Source organism: Salvelinus sp. IW2-2015, linkage group LG26 (genome assembly GCF_002910315.2).
Source record: "Salvelinus sp. IW2-2015 linkage group LG26, ASM291031v2, whole genome shotgun sequence".
In the NCBI taxonomy this organism is placed as follows: Eukaryota; Metazoa; Chordata; class Actinopteri; order Salmoniformes; family Salmonidae; genus Salvelinus; species Salvelinus sp. IW2-2015.
In genome coordinates, this window is record NC_036866.1 from 13,752,522 (window position 1) to 13,774,228 (window position 21,707).

General features: G+C 46.4%; 1 protein-coding gene across 2 annotated transcripts in view; it reads left to right on the forward strand.

Annotated features, from left to right (window-relative positions):
- The window catches only part of LOC111953079 (yjeF N-terminal domain-containing 3-like), a 90,138-nt gene that overhangs the window by 62,242 nt on the left and 6,189 nt on the right, over positions 1-21,707 (forward strand). For both annotated transcript variants that reach the window (XM_070435144.1, XM_023972176.2), the window contains 2 exons: positions 7,652-7,760; positions 11,598-11,708. In XM_070435144.1, the coding sequence (XP_070291245.1) occupies positions 7,652-7,760; positions 11,598-11,708 (220 nt within the window). The remainder of the gene's footprint in view (positions 1-7,651; positions 7,761-11,597; positions 11,709-21,707) is intronic.

Here is a 21,707-nt window from a genome sequence, read left to right on the forward strand (position 1 = left end):
CAGAGAGAGATAGGAGGGCATGTGAGAGGAGGAGAGGAGGGGCATGCAGAGGAGGGCATGTGAAGGGGAGAGGACGGGCCATGCAGAGGAGGAGAGGAGGGGCATGCGAGAGGAGGGCATGTGAGAGGAGGAGAGGAGGGCATGCAAAGAGGAGGAGAGGAGGGCATGTGAGAGGAGGGGCATGTGAGAGAGAGAGGAGGAGAGGAGGGCATGCAAGAGGAGGAGAGGAGGGCATGTGAGAGGAGGGCATGTGAGAGGGAAGGGAGGAAGAGAGGGCATGCAAGAAGGAGGGCATGCAAGAGGGAGGGAGAAGGCAAGAGGGCATGCGAAGAGGAGGGCATGCAAGAGGAAGGAGAGAGGGCATGCGAGAGGAGGAGAGGAGGGCATGCAAGAGGAGGGCATGTGAGAGGAGGAGAGGAGGAGAGGAGGGGCATGCAAGAGGAGGAGAGGAGGGCATGCGAGAGGAGGGCATGTGAGAGGAGTAGAGGAGAGAGGGGAGAGAGGAGGGCATGGAAGAGGAGGCATGTGAGAGGAAGGAAGAGGAGGAGAGGAGGGCATGCAAGAGGAGGAGAGGAGGGATGGAGAGGGAGGCATGTGAGAGGAGTAGAGGAGGAGAGGAGGGCATGCAAGAGGAGGAGAGGAGGGCATGCGAGAAGAGGGCATGTGAGAGGAGGAGAGGAGGGCATGCGAGAGGAGGAGAGGAGGGCATGCGAGAGAGGCAGTGAGAGGGGAGAGGAGGGCATCGAGAGGAGGAGAGGAGGGCATGCGAGAGGAGGGCATGAGAGGAGAGTAGGGAGGGGCATCCGAGAGGAGGAGAGGAGGGCATGCGAGAAGAGGGCATGGGAGAGGAGGGCATGCGAGAAGAGGGATGGGAGAGGAGGAGAGGAGGGCATGGGGAGAGGAGGAGAGGAGGGCATGCGAGAAGAGGGGCATGGGAGAGGAGGAGAGGAGGGCATGGGCAGAGGAGGAGAGGAGGGCATGCGAGAGGAAGAGAGTAGGAGGCATGCGAGAAGAGGGCATGGGAGAGGGAGGAGAGGAGGGCATGGGAGAGGAGGAGAGAGGGCATGCGGAGGAGAAGAGTAGGAGGGCATGCGAGAAGAGGGCAATGGGAAGGAGAGGAAGAGAGGGCATGCACAGAGAAGGAGAGGAAGGGGGCATGCGAGAGAGGAGAGAGTAGGAGGGCATGCGAGAAGAGGGCATGTGAGAGGAGGAGAGGAGGGATGCGAGAGGAGGGCATGGGAGAGGAGGAGAGGAGGGCAGCAAGAGGAGAAGAGTAGGAGGGCATGGGAGAGGAGGGCATGTGAGAGGGGAGAGAGGGCATGGGAGAGGAGGAGAGGAGGGCATGGGAGAGGAGGAGAGACAGCCTTAATACTTTATTCTGTTATTTATAAAAAAGTGTAAGCTTGTCTGCCTGCCTGCACACATTTCATGTAACTTTGTCTAATGAACAGAGTCTGGAGAGGGGGTTACCGTAATTGAGATGGATTGACACTCCATGCAATTAAACAGGCTGCAATTTATATGAATCACTTCATCATCCAAGACCTAATCAGTCTCCTGAGAGTGTAACTGTTAGTACAGCGTTAGTACAGCGTTACTGCAGGCACTCTGTGTTTTTCATTAGTTTTGTCAGACAGCTTGTGACTCTCTCCATAAACATGAGTTCATTAGTCATTGGAAAGTGTTTGATGCTTGAGTCATGTGGTCGCCACAGCCTTGTCGTGAATGTTTTTTGTGTAGGCCCTATGTATGTTTTTGGTGTGACGTGGTGGAGAAGTGTTTTGCGAGCAGCCATCTGCTCATGTGAGTAAGTGTGTGTTTGAAAAGGTATGTGCATGTACGTGCAGTGCTCACATGCGTGTGCATGTATCCCCCTCTGTTTTGTGTGTGTGTCTGCTACCCTTCAGGGACAACTAGGCTGTGGAGGTAAACAGCTCATTAACAGGCATGTGATCACAGCTGAGCACCCTGGGCACAGCCTGAGTGGTAGGAGGCAATGACACACCATGGCCGCCACACACATGGAGATTAATGGAGACTCCAGGGGAGGGAGGGGTGCAACACTGGGTCTCCTCCAGCTTGTTACTGTCTCTGCTGCTGCTGTTCCAGCCACTCAAGCGTATGTGCAACACCCCCCCCCCCCCCTCCTCCTCAGCTCTTCAGAGCACCTTCACTGACATATGGTCCCCCTTGGTGCACCTAAGTTGGATCCATCTCTCCCTTTCCCTCGAGGGCTTTTATGTGCTTGAGTGAAGGACTACGGTACTGTGTGTTATCTTATCGCTGGGACTTGGGAGGAACATGAACAAGGATTTATGTTTCATTGACCAGCCAAAGATATACACTGCTCAAAAAGTAAAGGACCACTTAAACAACACAATGTAACTCCAAGTCAATCACACTTCTGTGAATACAACTGTCCACTTAGGAAGCAACACTGATTGACAAAAATTTCACATGCTGTTGTGCAAATGGAATAGACAACAGGTGGAAATTAATAGGCATTATTGCAAGACACCCCCAATAAAGGAGTGGTTCTGCAGGTGGTGACCAGAGACCATTTTCGGTTCCTATGCGTCCTGGCTGATGTTTTGGTCACTTTTGAATGCTGGCGGTGCTTTCCACTCTAGTGGTAGCATGAGACGGAGTCTACAACCCACACAAGTGGCTCAGGTAGTGCAGCTCATCCAGGATGGCACATCAATGCGAGCTGTGGCAAGAAGGTTTGCTGTGTCTGTCAGCGTAGTGTCCAGAGCATGGAGGCGCTACCAGGAGACAGGCCAGTACATCAAGGGACGTGGAGGAGGCGTAGGAGGGCAACAACCCAGCAGCAGGACGCTACCCTCCCTTTGTGCAAGGAGGAGCATTGCCAGAGCCTGCAAAATGACCTCCAGCAGGCCTACAAATGTGCATGTGTCTGCTCAAACGGGCAGAAACAGACTCCATGAGGTGGTATGAGGGCCGACGTCCACAGGTGGGGGTTGTGCTTACAGCCCAACACCGTGCAGGACGTTTGGCATTTGCCAGAGAACACAAGATTGGCAAATCTCGGCCACTGGCGCCCTGTGCTCTTCACAGATGAAAGCAGGTTCACACTGAGCACATGTGACAGACGTGACAGAGTCTGGAGACGCCGTGGAGAACGTTCTGCTGCCTGCAACATCCTCCAGCATGACCGGTTTGGCGGTGGGTCAGTCATGGTGTGGGGTGGGCATTTCTTTGGAAGCCGCACAGCCCTCATGTGCTCGCCAGAGGTAGCCTGACTGCCATTTAGGTACCGAGATGAGATCCTCAGACCCCTTGTGAGACCATAATGCTGTGCGGTTGGCCCTGGGTTCCTCCTAATGCAAGACAATGCTAGACCTCATGTGGCTGGAGTGTGTCAGCAGTTCCTGCAAGAGGAAGGCATTGATGCTATGGACTGGCCCGCCCGTTCCCAGACCTGAATCCAATTGAGCACATCTGGGACATCTGTCTCGCTCCATCCACCAACGCCACGTTGCCCACAGACTGTCCAGGACTTGGCAGATGCTTTCCCCAGGTCTGGGAGCAGATCCTCAGGAGACCATCCGCCACCTCATCAGGAGCATGCCAAGCATTGTTGCATTGTAGGGAGGTCATACAGGCACGTGAAGGCCACACACACTACTGAGCCTCATTTTGACTTGTTTTAAGGACATTACATCAAAGTTGGATCAGCCTGTAGTGTGGTTTTCCACTTTAATTTTGAGTGTGACTCCAAATCCAGACCTCCATGGGTTGATAAAAATTATCAATGTAAATCAAATTTGTGTGATTTTGTTGTCAGCACATTTAACTATGTAAAGAAAAAAGTATTTAATAAGAATATTTKATTCATTCAGATCTAGGATGTGTTATTTTAGTGTTCCCTTTATTTTTTTGAGCAGTGTATAATAAGTTATATTGAATTATGTGGATCRAGCAGGCTCCATATGGGTGCCATTTGGCCTGGTCTAGAAGACAGGGGAGTAGGATGATGTTTTCCAGACAGACGCAGTTCCAAGGTCAGTTTTATGTCCCCCCCCACCACCGTACTGGTTAAGGTTAGGGTTGTGGAGGGTTAGCTGATACTAAATCTGTGCTTACGGGCAACATCTAGCCAAGGTGACAAGGGTTAGCTTTACATTTTATGTAGGCCTACAGGCAGTGACCAAGGATGAATTGTAGGCTACATTGCTTACTGTAAAAGTACTATCGTCCTATTATGAGAGCAGCCATCCAACCTAATAAACTAATATGATCTTTGTAAAGACCATCATGTCACAGTGAGCCAGGAAGTCTGCCCCAGGCTAGCCCTGGGTGACGGGTGTGATGCTCCGTTGGCTGAGCTAAATGCCAAAAGCCCCGTTGGACGCGGTAGGTTTTAACACAGTGATCTTAGAGCTAAAAGAGAAGAGAACACTGGGCCAATGCTGGGGCAACCTTTAGCATTCAACTAGTCACAGTGAAATGAAGATGATGTTTATTGGTTTAAGCGAGATGTGAATGTAGGGTTGTTGCCTGTGATGCCAGGGCATTAAGTTGTACTGTTTTTAAGTGGTTTCAACATGTGACTTTCATCTGCATGAGACCTTGAAATATGGTTAGAGTGTTTCGTCATAAGATATCTGAATTAGGTTTTACATCAGGGACAACCTTCTTAGTCCTTGTTGAGCTTCCTGAAGTTGTTACATGCTTTAGATGTCAGTGGCCCTTTTAGCTTCGCTGTATGCTCCATTTTCCTCTGTAGTCACAAGTGGAGGATGATTAAGTCCAGAGGCATCATGCCCGTATGGGGCACAGGGGCATGTGCCCCCTCAGATTTGTCCTGTTTTTATTTATATATTTTTTACATTTAAATAATAATGCTTAGTTTCTCTGTAATTCTACTAACCACTAAGCAATTTTCTGAAGTTGGTTTTAGCTAGGCCAGATAGGTTCCCAATCTCATGACCTGATAACCAAGAAGCCATTTCAGGCTGTCAATCATGTTAGAGCAGCTAGCTGGTAGACTTTAGAAAAACAAGCAATGTACTAAATAAGACTCACATTCCTTTCAATCAATTATCCAGATTTTAGCAGAGATGCAGAGAAGAATATTTAGTTTCTTTAAAAAAGAACCACCAATCAGGAGGACAGCTTAAGAGGTATGCTTAGATACTGTATGCAGAAAAATAGACATATTTTTTTACATCAAATTAAGCATAATGATTATGGCTCTAGATTGCGGGAAAATACAGTTTCAGGTGTTTGAAAAATGCAAAATTCTACAACTGTGTGTGCATCAAATCAAATGTTATTTGTCACATGCGCTGAATACAACAGGTGTAGTAGACCTTGCAGTGAAATGCTTACTTACAAGCCTTTAACCAACAATGCAGTTTTAAGAAAAGTAAAATACATTTWAAAAAGTAAGAAATAAGAGTTACAAATAATTAAAGAGCAGCAGTAAAATAACAAAAGCGAGGCTATAAAGAGGAGGTACCGGTACAGAGTCAATGTGCGGGGGCACCGGTTAGTCCAGGTAACTGAGATAATATGTACATAAAGTTATTAAAGTGACTATGCATAGATAATAATAGAGAGTAGCAGCAGCGTAAAAGAGGGGGGGCAATGCAAATAGTCTGGGTAGCCATTTCATTAGATGTTCAGGAGTCTTATGGCTTGGGGGTAGAAGCTGTTTCGAAGCCTCTTGGACCTAGACTTGGCGCTCCGGTACCGCACGAGCCTGTGTGCATGTGTGTGTGAGCAGAGCATCAGCTGACAAATACATTCTGCTGTAAACAAAAATACTCCTGCTGGAACCACAAATGTCCCCTTTGAGGAAAGGGGGAATCTAGTCAGTTGTACAACTGAATGCATTCAATTGAAATGTGTCTTCCGCAATTTTAAAAAGAGCCCCTCAGAATCAGAGAGGTGCGGGGGGCTGCCTTAATCCACATCTTACACACACACACACACACACACACACACACACACACACACACACACACACACACACACACAACACACACACACACACACACACACACACACACACACACACACACACACAACACACACACACACACACACACACACACACACACACCACACACGACACACACACACACACACACACACACACAGAGGGATCGACCCTGCTGCTTCTGTATTGATCTTGAAGGAAGTTCTCTATTTCTCGCCTTCTCTTCCCCTCTCTCTCTTCCTCTCTCGCGTTTTCTGTTGCTTATGGGCAAACTAAATTAATCTATGCTGTCTTGATAACACAGGAAAATACTATCCAAAAACATCTGGGAACATTTTGAGCAAATAGGACATCCACAATTACTGACTGCAATACAGTGTTGTTGTGAGAACGTTGTGACTCCATTGATCAATTCACACTCTATCAAAAGATGTTTGATTATTATACCTTACAAACATGTCAATGTAGATATACACTGAGTATACAAAAATTAAGAACACCTGCTCTTTAAAAAAAATATGTTTTACCTTTCTTTTACTAGGCAAGTCAGTTAAGAACAAATACCTATTTTCAATGACYGCCTAGGAACAATGGGTAAACTGCCTTGTTCAGGGMCAGAACAACAGATTTGTACCCTGTCAGCTCAGGGATTCGATCTAGCAACCTTTCGGTTACTAGTCCAACGCTCTAACCACTAGGCTACCTGCCGCCCCATGATATACACTGAGTATACAAAATATTAAGAATACCTGGTCTTTCCATGATATACACCATGACAGACATACATACACTTCAGTTAGTGTAGATGAAGGGGAGGAGACATGTTAAATAATATTTTTTAAGCCTTGAGACATGGATTGTGTATGTGCGCCATTTAGAGGGTGAATGTGTAAGACAAAAGATGTAAGTGCCTTTGAACGGGTTATGGTAGCAGGTYCCAGGTGCACCGGTTTGTGTCAAGAACTGCAACGCTGCTGGGTTTTTTCAAGCTCATGTTTCTTGTGTGTATCAATAATGGTCCACCACCCAAAGGACATCCAGCCAACTTGACACAACTGTGGGAAGCATTGGAGTCAACATGGGCCAGCATCCCTGTGGAAATCTTTCGACAACTTGTGGAGTCCATGCCCCGACAAATTGAGGGGGGGTGCAACTCATTATTAGGAAAGTGTTCCTAATGTTTGGTATACTCAGTGTATGTTGTCATACTATATGCTTTGATTATAATATTCTCCATCGTATTCAGAGAAAGTKTTGATGTAGTACTCCATCTCTCCACCAGGTGTCTCTAGTGTAATATGGAATAGTGTACTTTCTCTTGTGTTTCCACAGCTGCTCCCTCTCTGGTTAAATGAGCCCACATGGCAGAATTATGACATCAGTTCAGGCCTGGGCCTGTTTCAACTGTCAGCCTTACCTGTATACCTGTTTCAGAGCCATATAAATACCTACTTCATAAACTRCAACTTGGTAGTGTCATTAAACTCAAAGGAAATACCTCAGGCATCAGACAATCCCCAACCAAGCATTTCATCTAACACGCAACACAGCAACATAGGTTTTTGAGGTTTAGATCTAGTTTGCTGAGAGATGCATAAACAGTGCTACCGTACATAATATGTAATTGAATTGTGATTGATTGATGATGCTAATGCTATTGCTCTGTGTTGTGTTTCCCTACAGTAAAGTGGAGACAGCAGCCATTGAGACAGAGCTGCTGAGGGACTACAGGTTTGGCCAGCAGCAGCTGATAGAGATCTGGGGGCATGCCTGTGCCATCGCCATCACCAAGGTACTTTATGTACCACCCTTATCCCCCCACTCCTCTCTCCTTCCCCTCTCCAAGAACCACCTTTTTCGGGCTACTCATTAATCTATCTATCCATCAATCAATCAAATGTATTTATAAATCCCTTTTTACATCAGCAGATGTCACAATGTGCATATACAGAAACCCAGCCTAAAACCCCAAACAGCAAGCAATGCAGATGTAGAGGCACGGTGGCTAGGAAAAACTCCCTAGGAAGAAACCTAGAGAGAAACCAGGCTCTGAGGGGTGGCCAGTCCTCTTCTGGCTGTGCCATCCATCCATCCATCCATCTCTCCAATTCTCAGTCTCTGATGCTGTTCCACCTAATAGTATTTCAAAACCATGCAACTTTCTAAGAGCTCGCGACATATGAACTGTGAATAGAGATTTAGAGAACACACAGTTCTGTTCTGTTCTCTGTGTTTTTGGAAAAATAAGTTTACTTACAGTTGTGGAAGAACTGTCCCTCTCATCAGTACTGTGTCTCTGATCCATAAACCCTGAGGCACATCAGAGCCTCTGTTCCTCTGTTCACTACTGGGCCTGATGAGAGACTGATCTGCTCCCCTGCTGGGAGCCAGTCTGCCAAGTCCATATGCCCCTTACATCAGACCCTAATGGTTTGTGTTGTTTGTGGTGTGTGGTGTTGTGTGTGGGTGTTGTGTGGGTGTTGTGTGTGTGTGTGGTGTGGTGTGGTGTGTTGTGTGTGTGTGTGTGTGTGTTATGTATATTTGTGTAAATATGTGGTGAGGCGTTCTTGTAAGTTGGTTCTCCCAGTCAGACTGCCTGTGGTCAGCAGCAAGTGTACGGGAGTGTGGACTGTCAGGAACACACTTCGTGTCAGGACATTTGGACCAGACGGTCGTTGGTTGAACCCTGCAGTCGTATCCTCCACAGGAACCCGGTGTGGTGTGTTAATGTTCTTGAGCTTTCAGACGAAACACTCTCCTATAGATGAAAAGAGAGAGAGACAGAAAGGTGAGAGCTCCCCTCAGAGCGTCTGATTACCTCAACCACATCCACCTACCATATTATACCAGATCACATGTTATCTGCAAACGCAACCACTGTAGTGAAATAAAAGCCTTATTCGCACTTGATGTCATGCGTGTGGGTGCAGTGCCCCAGCCGAGCCAGACGCTGTTTGTTAGCTGCGTGCGTGTGCTGCGGCTGCGTCTGCTCTAGCCATGGACCATTATCGCAAGACGCACGCAGCAACGCAGCCGCAGCACACACACCGTAGCTAGACAAACAGCGTCTGGCTCGCCTGGGGCTATGCACCCACACGCAGAATCAAAGTGCAGTAGTAAGGCTTTGATTTCACTACAGTGGTTGCGTTTGCAAGATAACATGAACCCTCACAGAGTAATCCACCCCATATACTCAAAGACTCAACCCCGGCATCAACACACGGGCCCATCAAGGTCCATCTCAGCGTGTTCCTCAATTGAAGTTGGATATTTGTGCATTTTGGCCTTACCAGGCACCATAATGTTAATCTGTAGATCTACAAAGCAAATGTGTCATGAAGCTTTACCACCTGCTATGTATAAGGAATAGTATTTAATTGATGATTTAAAATAATGAAAAATTATATTGTGAAAATACTAAATAATCTGTTTTGTTTTTTTGTATTTGTCTTTGTGGACACGTGGTTGGGTATTGTGGGTGCACGTGGGGTGGTGACAATGTGTGTGTGTGGGCAACGTGGTGTGGGTGCATGTTGTGTGGACACGTGGTGTGGGGCATGTGTGTGTGGTGGGAACGTGTGTGGGTGGCATGTGTGTGTGGTGTACCCGTGTGGTGGTGCATGGTGTGTGTGTGGGACACGTGGGTGTGGGTGATGTGTGGTGGTTGGGACACGTGTGTGGTATGTGTGTGTGGTGGACACGTGGGTCTGGGTGCATGTGTGTGTGGTTTGTCTGTGTATGTGTGTCAGATGGAAGGAGCAGAGGCCCTATAGTGCAGGGATGGCAATTTTGATGGGGGTGGGGGCCACAAATATAATAACTAATTTCATGCAATTCTACTCATTTTGCCATGGGCAGAGATTTCGTTTTGCAGTTTTACAGCTAATTTCCTGAAATTATGCACATTTTGCCATAGGGTGAGGCAGTTTTTAATATGATAAACGGATGATCAAGGCCCCACGGTCGGTAATGCGCATGCTTGCACAATTTAGATAGTTAGCTGGCCGCTAGACTTACAATTAAAAACAATATTCCCAGGGTCGTTACTGTTAATGAGAATATGTTCTCAGTCGACTTACCTGGTAAAATAAGTGTACAAAGAAAAAGTAGGCTTAGCCTCTGGGACCTTATTAGAGTCAATCATACAGCTATTGTGTGTGTGTGTGTGTGTGTGTGGTGTGTGTGTGTGTGTGTGTGTGTGTGTGTGTGTGGTGTGTGTGTGTGTGTGTGTGTGTGTTTGTGTGTGTGTGTGTGTGTGTGTGTGTGTGTTGTTGGGTGCGCACACATGTATGAGGATAGGACTGCAGAGCCTGTCACCATGAGCTGACATAACAGCATTCCTCCAGATAGGAGGCAGGGTAGCAAGGCTACACCCTGACTACTAAACCCAGACCAGGGCAACCTACTCCTCTAAATCCAGCTTGTTCCACTGGATGTGAATTTTAGATATCCACTATAATGACCTTCTCTTTAGTCTTTAATCATTTTGTTAGCGCTAATGGCCCAATCCTAAAGCAAGTTGAGATAAGATAGAAAATACAGTTAGGATGCTGCTGTAAAAGGCACTGCATTCACAGTATGTGGATATTGAATGTCACTCCTATCAAAGATGGCTGGTCCTTATTGGGCTGCTGTGCTAATTAGCGTTAGCATTTGCCACAGGGGAGCAAGTCAGAGAGGGTGTCATCACATCAGCGCAGCGAGAGACACACTACTACACCCTTAATGACACCAGGAAGTCGTTTCATCTGTTTCAGCCACTTAGGAAAAATGTTCTTACCTATCTCTTTCCTCTCTCGCTACGCTCGGAAGGTAGCTTCTGCTGCCGTCATTATCCTTCCACCTCACAGACTCGATGCCGCCATTACCATCCTTCTTTCATCTCATTTAGAGTGTATCTACTCCGAGACAGAACATTTATGTTACAGATAATGGCTGCTGTCTCTATTCTCCCGGCATCATTACTGTAATTAATGCTTTCATGTCTGTATTAATCAGATACTGCAATTAGAGTACGGCTCCATTTGTTGCACTGTAATGTACCACTCCATTTAGAGTCCCGGTTTTAGCGGCCATATTGAAATTGGTCCGGTATATGAAATACCTAGGGTTAGGCTACATATTTGGTGTGGTYAAGCTGTTGGAAAGTAAGGTAAGACACCTTTAGCTGTGATGTCGCTACTGATTCACTCCCCTACTGATCCAATTTAGGTGTGAGGAGGAAGATTGGACCACTTAAGTTAACACGCCAATTCCAGCAGGATATAGTGACGGATACCTCTGCTGCTTCTCTTAAGGACGTGCGAGGGGATTTACTGGGGTATGTGCTGTGCCCCTGTAAAACAGAGAGGGGGAGATGCCAGTGGCCCGGTGGGAAAACTCATGGCTCAGGCCTGATGGAAAGTAGTGTGTTATTTAAAGGGAGCATCCTGTGGTGTCCGGCTCTGGTATTTTTTCCACTCCTGTCTGGGTTTAATGAGTTTGGGGCTTTCTGTCTTTAAAAAAAAACCTGGGTGCCATTTCCCCTGGCCATGGCATTGCGTCCCTGGCACGCGAAGGAGAGAGTTTGACAGTGATGGAGGGTCAGCCTCACGGGTTGGATGACCTCTCTATCTCTCTCTCCCTCCAGGCCTTTCCTCTGATCTCCCTGGGTAAGAAGCAGCCAACAGTGTTGGTGGTCTGTGGTCCTGACCAGAACGGCTCCATCGGCCTAGTGTGTGCCCGCCACCTGCGCATATTTGTAAGTATACCACAGAAGACTGCACCAGCCATGCACCCACCAGCCATCTCACACACATGGCCATGTGGACAATATCAGACTATAGTTAGTAATGAATTAAATGGTTCAGTGAGTTTATTTCAGTATAAAGTAAAAGGGTTTAGGAGATTTTCATTACAACTCCTATAAGTAGACCTTAATGATTAATTGATCCATTATGGGATTGAAAATGTCGATGACATCACTTCATTGTTATCCTCATTAAAATACTGTCTGGTTGGCCTCCCGGGTGGCGCAGTGGTCTAGGGCACTGCATCGCAGCGCTAGCTGCGCCACCAGAGTCTCTGGGTTCGCGCCCAGGCTCTGTCGCAGCCGGCCGCCACCGGGAGGTCTGTGGGGCGACGCACAATTGGCCTAGCGTCGTCCGGGTTAGGGAGGGTTTGGCCGGTAGGGATATCCTTGTCTCATCGTGCTCCAGCGACTCCTGTGGCGGGCCGGGCGCAGTGCGTGCTAACCGAGGGGGCCAGGTGCACGGTGTTTCCTCTGACACATTGGTGCGGCTGGCTTCCGAGTTGGAGGCGCGCTGTGGTTGGGTTGTGCTTCGGAGGACGCATGGCTTTCGACCTTCGTCTCTCCCGAGCCCGTACGGGAGTTGTAGCGATGAGACAAGATAGTAATTACTAGCGATTGGATACCACGAAAATTGGGGAGAAAAGGGGGTCAAATTTATWAAAAAAAATTAAAAAATACTGTCTGGTTACAGTTGGCAGTGGTAGCATACCATGATATCATGTTGGTAATGTCATGACTTTAGTCACATTAGTTTGCATGACTGTGGATATGCTGTTCTGTAGTGTGAAGACATTTATTGCAATATTACAGACGATAACAGTACATTAACTAAAAACATAATTTGAATAAGGATTTACACGTTTTGATATAGTGCGGCAAGTCTACTTTCTTTATTCTATGTGGTCGAAACCATAAATGCGTTATTGTTTTCCTTAGAACGGACTGTATCTATATAACTTCACCATATGTGTCTGAGATGGCAAATTTATGGAGCATTGATATCTCTAATTAAAACCATGTTGACAGCAGCTGTTAAAGTTGTAAGATGACTGTCTGTGAAGCTCTCAGGGCAGTGACTGGGCCTGGGGTCAACACAGATATATTTTTCACCAGGATTCCAGGAATTAATAAAGCACTTACACATAACTTTGATCCAAATAAACAAATCAAATCAAATGGTATTGGTCACATACACATATTTAGAAGATGTTATTGTGTGTGTAAGCGGAATGCTTGTGTTCCTAGCTTCAACAGTGCAGCAGTATCTAACAATACACAACAATATACACAAATCTACAAGTTAAAGAATGGAATTCAGAAATATATACATTTTAGGAAGAGCAATGTCTGAGTGGCATTGCCTAAAATAAAGTCCTGGGCGGTCCTGGGCTAGCCATCAGTGTTCACCGAGCTAGCATGTGTCTCAGTATGTTTTGCATGCATTCGTGGTTCTTTCCACTGCTAAATAATTGACGAGCCAAAATATTGCATATGGAAAAGACAAACAGTCCCCAAGTCAAAGCTCATCTTTGTCAGATTCTGTCTGAGTATGATTATGTCTGTGACCGTTAGTCCAGCCTGTTGTTCAGGCAAGGGAGGATGCACATGATGTTCTACAGTTCTTTCGGAACATAATGCGGTTCTTTCGTGTTTCTTTTGAACATAAACACCTTGGCCTCGACGTCTGAAAGAGTCAAGGTGTTCATCACGACTTATGAGTCTCAGAGATTCCATAATGTCCTTTGAATGTTGCCTTTGTGTCACGGTTTAAACAAACCACTGTGAATCTCAACGGACTGTGACCACAGGAAAGACGCTCCTTCAAGGCCTACTCAGAATGCTCATCCATCAGGGAGAGGAAGTTCAACGGTGGGAAGGCTTAACATCAACAGGAAAAGGCGTGTGACCTGTCTGTAACCTGTTGATATACCTCTTAGTTGACGTTTGTTGATGCTAGAGAGCGTCCTGATGGTGCCTCCGTCCCCAAGGTATGTCTGTCTCTTGTTGACATTGTTACCTCTTCTAAGTCAGGGCACCAAGGGGTCACTGAGGGGTCGCAGCCACCCTAGAGGGTCGTCTTTCTCTTGGTTCTTTAGCGGCAGTTATGAAAGATGACGTCAGTTGCCTGTTCTTTAGCCCCTGTGGTTGAAGCCTGATTGGTTTAATGCCTCCCAGGAGCGAGTTGGAGCATGTAGACTGACGTCTGGGCTAACAGACCACTTCTCCCTCTGACTGACCAGGGCCAGTTAGTCAGAGATGGAGGGACCTGAACCTCTCACTGCCTGGTTTACATACCCAGCATGACCAGCAGCACACTGAGGCCCTTTCACATACACTATTTAAAAAGATACCGTTGAAGTCGGATGTTTACATACACTTAGGTTGGAGTCATTAAAACTTGTTTTTCTACCACTCCAAAAATGTCTAGTTAACAAACTATAGATTTTGCAAGTCGGTTAGGACATCTACTTTGTGCATGACAAAAGTAATTTTTCCAACAATTGTTTACAGACAGATTATTTCACTTTTTTTTTTGTCCGTTATTTCACCAGGTAAATTGACTGAGAACACATTACAATAAGTGCCATGGGATCTTTAATGACCTCAGAGAGTCAGGATACCCGTTTAACGTCCCATCCGAAAGACTGCACCCTACACAYGGCAGTGTCCCCAATCACTGCCCTGGGGCTTGGGGATATTTTTTAGACCAAAGAGCCTCCTACTGGCCCTCCAACACCACTTCCAGCAGCATCTGGTCTCCCATCCAGGGACTGACCAGAACCAACCCTGCTTAGCTTCAGAAGCAAACCAGCAGTGGTATGCAGGGTGGTATGCTGCTGGCTAATCACTTATAATTCACTGCATCACAATTCCAGTGGGTCAGAAGTTTACATACACTAAGTTGGCTGTGCCTTTAAACAGCTTGAAAAATTCCAGAAAATGATGTCATGGCTTTAGAAACTTCTGATAGGCGAATTGACATCATTTGAGTCAATTGGAGGTGTACCTGTTGATGTATTTTAAGGCCTACCTTCAAACTCAGTGCCTCTTTGCTTGACATCATGGGAAAATCAAAAGAAATCAGCCAAGACCTCAGAAAATAAATTGTAGACCTCCACAAGTCTGGTTCATCCTTGGGATGGGGATGCTTTGCTGCAAGAGGGACTGGTGCACTTCACAAAATAGATGGCCTCATGAGGAAGGAAAATGATGTGGATATATTGAAGCAACATCTCAAGACATCAGTCAGGAAGTTAAAGTTTGGTCGCAAATGGGTCTTCCAAATGGACAATGACCCCAAGCATACTTCCAAAGTTGTGGCAAAATGGCTTAAGGACATCAAAGTCAAGGTGATTGGAGTGGTCATCACAAAGCCCTGACCTCAATCCTATAGAAAACGTGTGGGCAGAACTGAAAAAGCGTGTGCGAGCAAGGAGGCCTACAACCTGATTCAGTTACACCAGCTCTGTCAGGAGGAATGGGTCACAATTCACCCAACTTATTGTGGGAAGCTTGTGGAAGGCTACCCGAAACGTTTGACTCAAGTTAAACAATTTAAAGCAATGCTACCAATACTAATTGAGTGTATGTAAACTTCTGACCCACTGGGAATGTGATGAAATAAATAAATCTGAAATAAATCATTCTCTCTACTATTATTCTGACATTTCACATTCTTAAAATAAAGTGGTGATCCTAACTGACCTAAAACAGGGATTTTTTAACTTGGATTAAATGTCAGAAATTGTGAAAAACTGAGTTTAATGTATTTGGCTAAGGTGTATGTAAACTTCCGACTTCCAACGCAGACGACACCATTCTGTACACTTCTGGCTTCTTTGGACACTGTGTTAACACCCTCCAGACGAGCTTCAATGCCATACACACTCTCCTTCCGTGGCCTCCAACTGCTCTTAAATACAAGCAAAACTAAATGCATGCTCTTCAACCGATCGCTGCCTGCACCTGCCCGCCCATCCAGACATCACTACTCTGGACAGTCTGACCTTAGAATATGTGGACAACTACAAATACCTAGATGTCTGGTTAGACTGTAAACTTTCCTTTCCAGACTCACATCAAACATCTTCAGTCCAAAGTAAAATCTAGAATTGGCTTCCTATTTCGCAACAAAGCATCCTTCACTCATGCTGCCAAACATACCTCGTAAAACTGACCATCCTACCGATCCTCGACTTCGGCGATGTAATTTACAAAATACCCTCCAATACCCCTACTCAATAAATTGGATGCAGTCTATCACAGTGCCATCCGTTTGTCACCAAAGCCACACATACTACCCACCACTGCGACCTGTACGCTCTCTTTGGCTGCCTCGGCTCATTGCTTCCGTTGACCGAATCCCAGCTGTGGCGGCGTCCAGGATCATTCTTGTAAGCAGCTCTTAGGACCCATGTCGTGGGCTTTTTAAGCATGGGGTGGTGAGAGGTGCACGCTAGTTCGTTTCTTACTGAGTTTTTCAAGCCTAGGTAGCTTCTGTGTTTTGTAGCACTTACTGATGCTCACGACACGTCATTGGCAGAGAGACCTAGGAAGTGCATAGGGTAGGCAGGGCCCGACAGCAAGGCGAGTAGATTCTGGCTTTGGAGGGGACTATAGATCAGAGTTTACGTCAATTAGTACCGTCCTCCCTAAGCGCGAAGCTCGGGAGATCGTCGGCTCTGTCTGTGCCGCTCTCGGTTCTCAGTGGCTCAGTGGCTCTGCGACATTGATGCGCTGACCAGTGCAGAAACCCAGCACTGAGCATGAAGAGGCGAGGAAAAATGCTTCTAGAACTTGCAAGGAAGATTCATCGGGTTTAGATATCCTTCGCCCTTGGCAGCTCAAGGCTTTGGAAGCACCAGTCTGTTGGGCACACAGAGGACAGTACTCACAGGAATTGAAGGCTACGACTGGCAGCCGCCGAGAGCCTGTTAACACTAGCAGGTCATGGCAGTAAGTAGCCGTAGGAGATCAAGTATGGTAAGCCCTCTGTTTCTTCGCGTGCCACCCACGGGCCCGGCCTATTACCTGGTTTAGTCTGTGGGGCACTCCCTTTTTGAGTCGGTTAATTGTTCGGTGGCCGTTGTTGCATCCCATTTTTGCTATAGTTCTAGCTATATGTTGGGTTACATTCTATCCAGCTGTGAGATATCTAGCATTCCTAGTGTAACGCGTGTTGACTTGCTATATTGGCGGAGTTAGCGCTACGCTGCCACTGCTTTGTTGCGACAAGGCGCGGCTTCTTGCTTGCTCCCTCCTCTAGATCTTTCCCTTGGCCGCCAAACGTTCATTTGTATGTGCATGATTCGGGTACGGATCAGATTAATACATGTCTCATTACTTTTCTACTCGATATCTTCGGTCTTTGATACTTGTCACACTGTTGCTATTTTCTAGCTCCACTGAATGTCTGCTAAACCGTCTGGGGTTTGTTGGGATGTGGGTGCGGAATGGCTTGCTTCTACATCGTGGGCCACGCGGCAATTTGTTATCGATTTGAGGACCTTGTGTCTAGCGCTCGTTGGCATCTATCTGGTTAAGATGTAATTATAGTTGGGTCATATATAGTGAATTCATAATTGCTTAAAGCTTAGTTTTCGAAGATGGACGCCCACGATAAGCCGAAAGTAGACGCATAAGGCTCTGCGGGGACGGGGAGGACTGTGGGGGAGGTGTCAATACAATATTAGGGAAAGAAGGTACTAATTCTACCGACAACGCCAGAGACCGACTCACACAGCTAGGCAGCACGTGATACGCGTAGCCACCACGAGGACAGCACATCTAGGGAATGATCCGAGATGCACGGACGTAACATCTACCTAAATATGTATGACATTCCGCAAACTTACAGTAATATGATGAGACACCCTCGACACTTACATTAAAAAGAGATGAATACACCCACATACACTTACATAAGTATGACGAGGCACCTCTATCAGGACACGGTACGATATATGAGATTTTTGCACGACGCAAACTTACTGGCACATAAGATGTACAGCGCGGCAGCCCGGCAACACTACTTATAAATTAGATGACAACCCACGACCACTTGTTGGACGGGGGAAAGTAGGAGGAATTTCCCAAATATCCTACCTGCGATGGGGGATATTAACAAGCATGTGGTCCCACTGACGTCCAACTCTTAGGAGGGCACTAGTAGATCATCACAGGCCCTGTCCCATAGTACATGGGCCCTTGATCAGACTCCAATCAATACTGATAGAGACACTGCGCTGGAACACTACCTAATGCCAGGTATGATCAGCAAAGCCGCCTACATTACAAGATGTGAGCACCCGCTTGCTACCGATACATATCTTGAAGACGAGACAATCGTTCTCTCACACCTTATCGTATAAGAGAGTACGAGCGCTAGAGAGCTACATTATAGAGTCATGACGAGAATCCTAAGACCACTTTTACATTTGAGAAGGGAGCAGCCTTTTCACACTTGACCATAACAGCAGACATTTGCCAAAGACACTACATAATGGTGTAGAGGAGCACCATCTGGGAGCAGTACCATCTTATGAGAGCACCTTGTACGCACACGCGGATGATTGAGAAGAGAATGACTTGCAGCAATACCTTACCATACCACTTATATGATGATGCCTGGGCACTCACCGTCCACCTATCGTTAGCAGGAGCACGAGAGACACAAGTACATCTAGCACGATACACTGGAAAGACGCAGACACATCACCGTACACTACCATAAAAGAGAAGCCCTCCACGAACACTTGACGTGAAATCAGCATGTAGTTCTCTACGTCCACAGAGCTACGTATTGGGCGGGGACTGTATTAAGATAACGTATCTATCTATCGACACACTTTTAATGAGATGATCTAGCCCAGACACAGCATCTCGGATGGGACGAGCACCAACAAAATCGAGAGGAGAGGCAGATCTATGGAAACAGCTAAGGTGACCTATACCACAGAGACACTGTGCAAACACTACTATAAAGAGACGCACACGCTGCACACACTATCTATAAAGAGAGAAACGATGATTGTAACATTGCCTTACTCGCAGTTTCCCGCCTGATCATTTTCTGAGGCTTTTCAAGCTTTTAGACCCACAGGAGTGGCCTTTCTTTACCCACTGAATTTGATGCAGTGACTCTATAAGTGATTGCAGCAGCATACACCCTGCATTCCACTGCTGTTTGCTCGGCTAAGCGATGGGTGTTTGGTCAGTCCCTGGAGACCAGATGCTGCTGGAGTGGTGTGAGGCGCAGTGGACTTTGGTCTAATCCTTCCAGAGCCCAGGCGAGTGATTGGGGACACTGCCCTGTTAGGGTGGCAGTCTTCGGAGGGAGTACGCGTATCCTCTCTCTGTAGGTCATAAAGATCCATGGCTATTGTAATGTGTTCTCAGTCAATTACTGGTGAAATAACGGACAAAAAAAAAGTGATGTCTTCTGTAACAATTGTTGAAAAATTACTTTTGTCATGCACAAAGTAGATGTCCTAACCGACTTGCAAATCTATAGTTGTACTACACTTTTGGAGGCGTGGAGTTAATGACTCCACCTAATAGAAGTACATCGCTCAACGTATCTTTTTCTAATGTGTGAAGGGCAGTGTGCTGTGTCATGCTGGGTGTAACAGGCAGTGAGAGTTCAGGTCCCTCCATGCTCGATACTGGCCTGGTCAGTCAGAGGAGAAGGTCTGTTCCCAGACGTCAGTCTAATCTCAAAGCTCCTGGAGCATTAAACCATCAGGCTTCAACCACAAGGGCTAAAGAACAGGAACTGACGTCATCTTTCATAACTGCCGCTAAAGAACCAAGAGAAAGACGACCCTCTAGGGTGTGCGCCCTCGTGACCCTTGGTGCCCTGACTTAGAAGAGGTAACAATGTCAAAAAGACAGACATACCTTGGGACGGAGCACCATCAGGACCTTCTAGCAAACAACGTAACTAAGAGTATCAACAGTTCAGACAGGTCACACGCTTTTTCTGTATGTTAAGCCTCCGTTAACTCCTCTCCTGATGATGAGCATCTGAGTAGTTGAAGAGCCTTTCCTGTGGTACAGTCCGTTGAGATTCACAGTGGTTTGTTTAAACCGTGACACAAAAGGCAACATCAAAGACATTATGGAATCTCGAGAATCATAAGTCGTGATGACACCTTGATCTTTCAGACGTGAGGCAAGGTGTTTATGTTCAAAGAACACGAAAGAACCGCATTATGTTAAAGAATGTAGAACATCATGTGCTCCCCCTTGCTGAACAACAGGCTGGACTAACGGTCACAGACATAATCATACTCAGACAGAATCTGACAAAGATGAGCTTTGACTTGGGGACGTTTGTCTTTTCATATGCAATATTTGCTCGTCAATTATTTAGCAGGGAAAGACCACGAATGCATGCAAAACATACTGAACGGATAGCTCGCGGGACCCACTGGTGCTAGCCCAGGAGCCAGGACTTTATTAGGCAATGCCACTCAGACTTGCTCTTCTAAAATGTATATTTCTAATCCATTCTTTACTTGTAGATTGTGTTATTTGTTGTGTATTGTTAGATACTGCGACGTTGAAGTAGGAACAAGCCATCGCTTACACATAACATCTTCTAAATATGTGTTGTGATATTGATTTGTTTTTGATCAAAGTTAGTGTAAATGTTTATAATTCTTGGATCCTGGTGAAAATATTCTGTGACCCAGGCCAGTCTGCCCTGAGTTACACAGATCATCTTACAACTTAACAGCTGCTGCAACATGTTTAATTAGAGATTAAATGCTATAAATTTGCCATCTCAGACCATAGTGTGAAGTTAAGAATCGTCCGTTCTAAGGAAAACAATAACGCATTTGGTTTCGACCACATAGAATAAAGAAAGTAGACTTCCGCACTATATCAAAACGTATAAATCCTTATTCAAATTATTTTTAGTTAATGTACTGTTATCGTCTGTATAATTGAATAAATGTCTTCACACTACAGAACAGCATATCCACAGTCATGCAAACTAATGTGACTAAAGTCAGACATTAAACATGAATCATGGTTGCTACCACTGCCAACTGTAACCAACAGTTTTTTTAATTTTTTTTAATAAATTTGACCCTTTTCTCCCCAATTTCGTGTATCAATCGCTAGTAATTACTATCTTGTCTCATCGCTACAACTCCCGTACGGGCTCGGAGAGAGAAGGTCGAAAGCCATGCGTCCTCCGAAGCACAACCCAACCACAGCGGCCTCCAACTCGGAAGCCAGCCGCACCAATGTGTCAGAGGAAACACGTGCACCTGGCCCCTCGGTTAGCATCGCACTGCCCGGCCCGCCACAGAGTCGCTGGAGCACGATGAGACAAGGATATCCCTACCGGCCAAACCTCCTACCCGGACTACGCAGGCCAATTGTGCGTGCCGCCCACAGACCTCCGGTGGCGGCCGGCTGCGACAGAGCCTGGGCGCGAACCCAGAGACTCTGGTGGCGCAGCTAGCGCGCGGGATGCAGTGCCTAGACCACTGCGCACCCGGGGGCCAACCAGACAGTATTTAATGAGGATAACAATGAAGTGATGTCATCGACATTTCAATCCCATAATGATCAATATATCATTAAGTCTACTTATAGGAGTTGTAATGAAAATCTCCTAAACCCTTTTACTTTATACTGAAATAAACTCACTGAACCATCTTAATTTCATTACTACTATAGTCTGATATTGTCCACATGGCCATGGTGTGAGATGGCTGGTGGGTGCATGGCTGGTGCAGTCTTTCTGTGGTATACTTACAAATATGCGCAGGTGGCGGGCACACACTAGGCCGATGGCCGTTTGTCGAGGCCCAGACACCAACAGATGTTGGCTGTTTCTACCCAGGAATCAGAGAAGCCTGGAGGAGAGAGAGATAAGAGTCATCCAACCCGTGAGGCTGGACCTCCATACACTTGGTCAAACTCTATTCG